The sequence below is a fragment of the Pelmatolapia mariae genome, linkage group LG1 (assembly GCF_036321145.2).
Source record: "Pelmatolapia mariae isolate MD_Pm_ZW linkage group LG1, Pm_UMD_F_2, whole genome shotgun sequence".
Classification (NCBI taxonomy): Eukaryota; Metazoa; Chordata; class Actinopteri; order Cichliformes; family Cichlidae; genus Pelmatolapia; species Pelmatolapia mariae.
In genome coordinates this window covers 30709766-30719106 of record NC_086227.1, presented here as the reverse complement: position 1 = coordinate 30719106, position 9341 = coordinate 30709766, and the positions used below count along the sequence as shown (strand labels likewise).

General features: G+C 39.1%; 1 protein-coding gene across 2 annotated transcripts; it reads right to left on the bottom strand.

Moving 5' to 3' along the window:
- Positions 1–693: 693 nt before the first annotated feature.
- chrna3 (cholinergic receptor, nicotinic, alpha 3) lies at positions 694–8646 on the bottom strand. Of its 2 annotated transcripts, XM_063478470.1 has the most exons (7): positions 8554–8646; positions 8209–8464; positions 7628–7767; positions 5682–5726; positions 4275–4384; positions 2761–3961; positions 694–2647 (listed from the first exon to the last, which is right to left on the bottom strand). In XM_063478470.1, exons 2-7 carry the CDS (start codon positions 8267–8269, stop codon positions 2519–2521), a joined length of 1686 nt encoding a protein of 561 aa, XP_063334540.1. In that variant the 5' UTR covers positions 8270–8464; positions 8554–8646; the 3' UTR covers positions 694–2518. The 2 variants fall into 2 exon arrangements, with proteins under 2 accessions (XP_063334540.1, XP_063334550.1); XM_063478480.1 differs by lacking the exons at positions 8209–8464; positions 8554–8646 and having other exon boundaries at positions 2761–3956; positions 7628–7693.
- Positions 8647–9341: the final 695 nt, after the last annotated feature.

Below are 9341 nucleotides of genomic sequence, written 5' to 3'. Positions count from 1 at the left end.
AACACTCTTTTTCTCTCTTTTTAAGGCCCAGTTGTCAGATAAACTTCAGTAATATCTTCAGATATCTTGCCTTGCTATGATTCTGTATAATAAGTCAGTCTGACGTACTGACAACTATATCCAATACAGGGTACTTATCTTCTTTCACTTTCCCTGCACTGAGGAAATACATGCATCCATTTCCTCTGCTTATGCAATTTAGTTTGGGTGGGAGTGTAGTGCGGGGTGGAGGCAAAGGCAGGGTACACCCTGGACAGGTCACCAGACAGACAGATGGCCATTTACACTCACACTCACACCTCTGGGCAATTTAGGATCACCAGTTCACCTAAGTCCACTAACTGTATGTCTTGGACTGTAGCATGATGGAGGAAATATACATACAATCAAAAATGAAAATAACTATAGCTATTCAAATGCAATACAATCTCCATAGCAATTTAATCCACAAATTAAGCAAACTAAAGCGCAACCACACACGCAGACACACACGTTAGTGTACTGAAGAGTGCGCTGGTTGACACTGACTAAACAAAGATTCTGATCCAGCTGACCAAACAGATTATACTAACTTGGACCAAACCTTTACCTCTGGATTTACAGACAATAATTCAGAGGTAGATAAATAGAGAATAAACTCAAAGAACATTTCTTTTTGCTTTTAATTGCATGTAAATGTTTGTCAATGTCATTCATTTCGTACAAATGCAACCTAAAGTCGTGTGTGTGTACATGTGTGTACGTGTGTATGTGTGGTGTGGTCACATGGTTACAGTATCTTCACAATTCATAAATGACATTTTCATAGGTTTTACACTTTCCGGATAGTAACCATTTCAAAGGTAAGCAGCAGCTGTTTATAGTGACTTCAAATGTGTGATCAAATAAAGACATTTTATACCAACAATCAGAACAAACATATCGGAGGAATCACTTTATTAAACGAAGAGGAAGTAATTTGTAGTAACAAAGATTTACCACAGGGTGGCAGTCTTTGAACACAGACTGCACTGCTTAATTTTCAAACCTGAACATCCCAATTAAATTTTAAAATGTTGAACAGTTTGGTGTGAGGTTTTACAGTTTGATTCCAACTTAAAATTTTCTATGGCCTGATTCTATATACTTAATTTAAGAAAGAAGTAAGAATTACAATCTTTCTTTAAATGGTGGAGAGTCCCAGGTATTTAAACCCCAGTAGCGCTTGTCCCTTATCATAAAACATGTAGTTATCCTAACTGGGCTTTGATTAAATCAGCAAAGATGCACAGGACAGAACGTCGGACACCAACTAGGGAGAAACAGAATGACAAGCGGAACAACATCGTCATCCCTTATATAGCAGCTTTATCGGAGAAACTGAGGAGAAGTTTGTTTTTTTCTCCCCCAAGCACGTCATCCCAGTGCACTTCAAACCCAGCCAATGTTCTCATTTTTGGATAGAGAAGACAGAAGGTTTGGAAAGAGCAGTAAAAGAGGCCATCTATGTCCGCAACACAGGGGGTGGCTTACAACGCCAACTGTCCGCTACCTACAGGGCAGTTTTGAAATCTCTTCTCAGGTGCCTGAACTCCCACTATCATCTTGCGCCAGGTGACCATGGACCATCACTAGGAAGACCATTTTATATATGGTACCCTGCAAAAGGTTTTACCCAATATTGATGACAATGATTCCACGTATACTCCCCCCCCCTCCCACTGTACTGTACTATCCTTTGTATGAAGTAAACAAAAAATAATTTGTTTAAAATTGTTTTTTATTATTAAAAGGCTCAAAACAAGTACCTGGAATATGTCTATCTATATGGACCTAACTGTGTTAATATAATTACTCACTATTTATCAATCCAAACAAAAATCACAGGTCCATTGCAAAACAGTTCTGTAGACAGTACCTTGTTGCATCCCATTCAAGTCTCATTCTGAGACTGAAGCATTCCACAAGTCATAAAGCCATTTGGCTTGTCTTGACTTCTTATAGCTGATTTTATAATAGTCACAAACATTAGCAGAGCTTAACTACATACATAAGATAAATACAGAAGGATACACAACCACAGAAGTTTGTCACACATGATATTATACATCACTTTAGTCAGACTATTAAATACAACAGCCTGCAAAATATCACAGTTATAGAAAGGTTATGTCATTTTCATGTAATAATGTGCCCCAGTCTTCACTTCTGTTGAAGCTTAACTGTTGAATGATCAGAGTATCTGACTCTGTGTTGACTTTGGCTTTGGGAAACATTTTAGTATTTTTAAAGACACTTAAATATTTTCAATTATAAGTCACCTTAAATGCAGTCATGTCCTTAGGATTTATAGGATTTATAACCAGGAAAAGAAAAAAAGTAAAATACTATCTATGAATAAAAAGAAACACTTCTACTGAAACACAATCAACATTTGTCATAGTTTCGACTTGGCTTTGAAACTTTTTCTTAGCATCTATGAAACATATGTTCGGAATTCAGCAGTCTGGAGTATTAGTATTAGTTTTGTCAAACTGAATCAAATATCTTCCCCAAGTAATAGAGGCTGGAGGAAAAGGCCAGCTGTTCCTAGGATGCACACGAGCACAAAAACCCATAGGAAGATCCTGTCGATAACCATGGCAACGTATTTCCAGTCATCTTGAACCTATGAGAGGATCAAGACAAAAAACATGTTCAATGTTACAGCAATATTGTAATTCTTTATTTGAAAGCTGTATGACATTAAATGGCTTTAGCCTTGCTTTTTTGAGCACTCACCTCCTTTGCTTCATTCTGTAGTCTCATGTTTTCTGCTATGTATTTGACACTCTCAATAGCTTCCCTGACCTCAGGAGAAAGAGACAGAAGAGGCATTATTCCTCCATCCAAAGACTCTGAGCTGGAGCATTGACTCTCCAGTCCAACACCCACAGCACTGCCTCCACTCAAGGCTCCTAGGCTGCCCAGTCCTCCGCTCCCTCCTCCAGAATCTGCAGGCAACTTGCCGGTTCTCTTCTGCCAGCAGCAGTTGCAGCGGCCCTCACAGCAAAAGAACCCAGAGCTAGGACATTTGGTTGAGTCTCCACCCAAGTTATTGAGATTGGAAAGCTCTGTGTTATTATAAAGTCTTTGCCGGTTTGTTAAACTTGACACCACGCTGTTGGCAAGGGCCTGAGGTTTGTGCTGCTTTTGTAGAGTACCTAATGAATGAATGGCGCAGGATTTCGGATGCATCGTCTGAACACTGCCAGCCACAGTCACCTTCTCAGGATCTCTCTCTGGCCTGGTCATGAACATCACCCTGGGCAGCAGTTCAAGAAACACACGCTTTACCCAGCAGGGCATTGTATGTGTCTTTGGGGTGCGGTAGTGGACGTTCAACACAAAAACAGTAATGACAATAGAGAGAGTGACAAAAATCATGGTGAAGAGGAGGTACTCGCCAATCAAGGGTATCACTAGTGAGGTGGAAGGGATGGTCTCTGTGATGACGAGGAGGAAGACGGTCAAAGACAGCAGGACAGAGATGCACAGTGTTACTTTCTCACCACAGTCAGAGGGCAAGTAGAAGACGAGCACTGTGAGGAAGGAGATGAGGAGGCATGGGATGATCATATTGATTGTATAGAAAAGAGGGAGGCGACGGATATACAAAGAGTATGTGATATCAGTGTAGATCTCCTCGCAGCAGTTGTATTTAATATCATGTTTGTAACCAGGTGCATCAATGATCATCCACTCGCCTGTCTCCCAGAAGTCCTTGAGGTTAATAGTTGAGCCAATCAGCACCAAGTCGATCTTGGCTTTGTCGTAGGTCCATGAACCAAATTTCATTGTGCAGTTTTGGTAATCAAATGGGAAATATGTGACATCAATCTTGCAGGAGCTCTTGAAGATAGCTGGAGGGATCCAGGTGACATCGCCATTGTAGCGAAGCAGGGCCTTTGTTTTGTCATCAACCTGGAAATCTCCAACTGCGCTGTTGAAAAAGACAAGAGAAGAGTGAGAATGGAACATTGAAAGGAAGGACAGTAAAAGACAACTGAGCCACTGAATACTAACCAGATAGATATAAACAACTATTGAGTTATGAAAATATCAATTAAAAAGATGCCCTGGGGTTTCAGTAAATGCACCATGTGATGTTATGTATAGCTTCCCTAAGAATCTTCAAAAGAAGAAATGACCCATGCGCAATGTAGATCGATAACATTTTGTTACTATACAGACATCGTTTGCAGCAATAAACAATCAATGAAGACTCTGTGCCAGGTTTTTGTTATTATGCTCACTTGTTGTACAGCACAATGTCTGGCTTCCAAATCCTGTTGGACGGCACTCGGATAAACTCGACGCCTCCGAAATCTTTTGGGTTCCATTTAAGTTTATAGTCATTCCAGATCTGAGAAACAAAGCAGAAAAAATTCTTTTACATAAAAAAAAGTCAGAGAAATAACAGGTATGAGTTTCAGAGTCAATTTGATGCATGTGTAAAGTGGTTTTAAATCAGTTTTCTGGAGATCTGTTTGGTTAGATTAAAGCTTGAAACAGAATGTGACAGTTCAATAATTACCTTACACCCTGTTCATTCAAAGTGTTTTTAAACATATTTAATCGCTAGAACATATTAATTACAAAAACATCAGTATGTAAAAGAAACAACTAATACAAAGCAGCAGTTGGCGGTATATCAAAAGAACTAGTCTATAGCCATGTCACAGTAGGATTTTGACATGAATGGTAATGTCAGTAAGCCAGCATGTATCATAATAAGTATTATAGCCTATCTTTGTGATAAACTATAGTGAAAAACCACAGTGTTAGCCATGGAGGTGCGTGCTGAAAAGTTAAAAAAAAGTTAATATAATGAGTCCGAAAATGTTTCCTCCTGGTAATTATCTCTTGTCAGTTTTTATATGCATTTGCTTGTAAAATGCTCCACATAAAATAAAGAAATAATGTCATTATCTCCAAAGGTAGCACATAAACAGAGGATATATAGTACACATGTGACTTGAATCACAGTTTATAGTGTGTTTTATGGATCTTTTGAACACTGTTCCTCAGGACGGCCAGTGATCCTCATGAGGCTCATGAAGCCAGTGCATCAAAGCAACCCCAGAGAGCTGTAAAAAATTTGACTTAATTACAAAACAGTATGTATCCAGAGTGTATTGCAAGATGGGAATGGAGAGCAGGAGAAATGTGTCTCGCCCCTGATGAGTATTTCCAAGAGACATACTAAAAACAACAGATGACATTAACATAAGAGAAGCAATGCTCCAGCCCTGAACCCCAAAGAACAATTAAAGCTCAACATTTAGTAGAAGACTGGCTCTGTCACAGATGTGTGTTTGCTCAGTACATGTAAAATTGGAACAGGAGACCCGCCCTACCTCATCTGACTCATAACTGGTTCGTTGCACTGTGCAGCATATTACAGATATTCTAGATTTCTTAACTACTGTCAAATTATTTTTATAAATGCAAATTGGTTATGAAATGTAAGTGCATTCAGTTTATTTGATTTTTTTGAAAGAAAATATGATCACACGGATCAATGTGTTTAAAAAGCTTCCTCCTATGAATAATTCAACCTGTCAGTCTAGCTCCAAAGAATCACGCATGACAGAAGGTTGGATCTAGACTTGATGCCCTTGCTCAAGGTCTGTTTGCACAGTCTTGAACCATAAACTTACATGTCTCAGCCACAGATTGGTCTCCATGATCTGATTGACTTCATCCTGAGAAGAGGGTAGAAGATAATAGATAATGAGGACACTGAAGCAAAGAAAACTAAGTACATGTTATTAATAAAGTTAAAACAGTAATAATAACTGTCACAGGCAATCATCCAATTCACTGCTGAGATTTATGTCTGTGCTTCTGTAGCATCAGAGCTTTGGATATCCCAGGCAAAAGGTTTCAGAGATCTGCACCTGAGTCCCGCATGCCTGGAGCATAATACACATGACAGCTGGGGCTTGTAGGTCGCAGCCTTTAACTTTTTTTTTTTTTACTAGCAATTCAGTGATACAGCTGGAGCAGAGGGACTAAAGATGGGAGACAAAACAACTGAGGGTCAGATTTCTGTGTGACTTAGACCGTGAATGAACCAATCTCATGAATGAGTGCAAACATTAACCATTCATGTGACCATCTTGTATCCAGAATAGCTCTTAGACTCAATGGTTGACAGAAGGCTTTAGTTTAACCTCTTCTGAATACCTTTGGGAGAACAGTTATTTCATGTCACTTGGATAGATAAGACACACACTCTGTGGTTCATAATTAAATCACTCAAAATCCTAAAAGACACAAAATAATTTTTTGTAATCAAAATCAGACGATTAAATTAATATTTGCAGATTTTGTTTTAACAAGGATGCAGAACTGAATGTTGGCTGTAGATCATATACTACATCTACTATCTTTAGCAGAACAGCCTCTGAGACCAAAATACACATTGCCACTACCTAGTGATCATGTGGTACGATCCCTGATTGTGAGATAATGTTAGGTTGCCCAGCCCATAAGGTATTGATGCTCTAAATTAGCTCATATAGCCATGTTGGAGTTGTTGAAGGTGAACCAAATGCTTCTGAGTTTGGAGCACCAGGTGTGCAGAGGGAATAACAGTCATCCATCAGCACTCTAGCTTGGCTTGCTACTTTAAATGAGTTAAGGATAATGTAACAAAATATCTCTCTCTCCATATCATCATTGTCTGGTCAGACAGATCTTTAATATTTATTTAGATCCTTTGAAAAAAAAAACACCTTGTTTGCACAGAGGCAAAAGAAGATGCACAAGTTGTCACCTCATGGTTACTAGTTTATACACAGTGAAATAATGTTACCTATTTTTGACCGGCATTTTCTTTCTGTTAGACCTTTACAACACCAAAGTATTGTTTGACATAAAGGGTTAAAAGAGAGCAATGCGTGCAATAAGGGTAACAATAAAAGAAAAAAGAGGCAAACACTAAAAAAACATATTCCTTAAAAAAGCAAATAAATAGTACATTCTGTATTTCCAAACAATTTATTGTGTGAATGAAGCTGTATTGCTTGCCAAACAGTCCTTTGCTATGCTCATTATCACCACCTGCGCTCGACTTGTCTGCGTCAAGTGACATAGTCGTCTGTCTGGAACGGCAGTCTGCAGTCAACAAACTCTAGCAGAGGAATCTAGGAGTGCCCATCTGAAGTGGCAGTGACTGAGTGATAGGGGGTGCCTAAGAGGTACTCAGACAGCTGACATTTCCCATCTTGTCTTGGCCAGAAAAACAGCCCAATTGTCCGCCCATTCATCTAGGTCCCAGGGGCTACTGTGTAACGTGAGAGGGTATCTCAAGCTTATGATACGGTATCTAAATTACCACCTTCCCCTGAATTTTGTTTCAATAAAAGTCTGCAAAGCAGCACACAAACTATATCTTTGAGATGTAAAAACACAAGTTTTAAACCTTGTATATACACAGATGTTCTACAATTTCTATTCGTTATAGGCGAGAGTAATCTAAGGTCATGTTTATTAAGCAGAGTGATATTTGTTTTATAGAGGTGAAATAGCTGCCCCATAAATCACAAACACTCTGGGCATCAGCTCCGACACTGAGGAAAAACATTTGCTTGCTACTTACCACTTTGACCAGCTGTGACATGGACACCTCAAACTGCACAATGACTGGATCAGACACATTTTCCACCGGCCGTATATACTGGTTGTAGTTGGAAAATATCCCAGAGAAGAGCTTATGCTCTGCATCTGAACATGTGCCTCCTGGACATGAGCACAATGTCAGACATGGGAATCTCACTGCATATTTAAATGATTATACAGTTTAACTGTGATCTATTTTTTTTTCTGCTTTACCATTTACCACCCAAAGTAGAACTCTACATTTGACAGTTTCACAACCTTTTTTGTCATTTTTTACTTTCATGTTCTTTTCTTTCTAACTTGAGTGATGAGATTTCATTTGGCGTCATTCTTAACACAGTATGTCTCTTACAGAGAACAGCAACTACAGCAACATATTACTGTTATCCTTATTGTATAAGATTAAGGATTTGAACACATGCATGATTCCTTGATGCACTGCATTAAATTTTACATAACCCAATAGACGTAGCCTTCAAAAATAATTAGATCTATTGCTTTTTTTTACATTTCCCTAAAGCAACAAGTAAGTAGATTTCATGCTACCAGCCTCTTACTCACCTGACAGAAGACACAGAAAGAAAGCACAGGGACCAGATAAGAAGCGAAACCTGGTTTTCATCCTGTTCAAATTGACAAATGCCAGATAATTCCAGGGTCAGCTGCAGAAACGATCCACGGAGCACACAGGAGGAAAGTGGAGAGAGTAAGAGCTCGTCCGCATCACCCGACAGAACGAGCGAGCGGAGGGAGCGAGCGAGTGAGGGAGGCAGAGCCACACTGAGGCATACAACCAGTCACAGTCAGGAGCCATGCACTGCAAAAATAATAATACAAAATATGCAGAATATAGCAACTTAATCAAATAAAACGGGGGTAAAATGTTGAGTGGCGCAAATTTTTCACCTTCAGTCACACCATTGGTTGGTCAGCTTCCCAAGACTTAACAGCCATTGTCCTTCATGTCTGACACACAGTCACATCACCCCAAACAGCAAGAGATCCGACTGAAATTATCTCTCTGGAAATATGTGTATTTATTTATTCCATGAGTGGACCCCCCACCCACCCATTCTGTGCCGGTTATATAACAACAGTTAAATCACAATCAAATGAATTTTGTTTGGTTAAAAAACATTTTATGTCATGTTTCTGTCATGTCTGAGTGCTGTGAAGCAAACATTTTTGGCAGACAGTAGACCCAGGTGGTGTTCACACAAATTTTCCTCTCACAGACTTTCATATTGAATTAACAAGCCACATTCAAGCAAGTTCAATAGCCTCTGTGCCACTGAGTTTGAGTTTGTCAGATACTGTCAGAGTTCTGTCCTTCATTTTTCTTCTTCTTCTTCTTCTTCTTTCTAGCTGTCCAGATTTGCTGTATTTTTCATTTTGCCCAGCTGTGTTTCCCAGTGGGTCTGTCATTCAGACCTTCTTTTCAGCTGACCTCTAACCTGATGTATATACTTTGAGATGAATGAATCTATATCAGGGCCAGGGATACTGTTTGATTTCATTTCAGCTTTTTTAAATGGTTTCAATGGAAAGAAAAGTGAGTCCTGGGAATTAATACAGGATTATATAGTATATTTTCAAGTGACCTTCAGAAAGTTTTATTCAAGTAGAGCAGAATGCGTACGGCTACACATAGAAAGCTTTAGCCAAGGCTTGGGTAATTCAACAAATGATTTAAT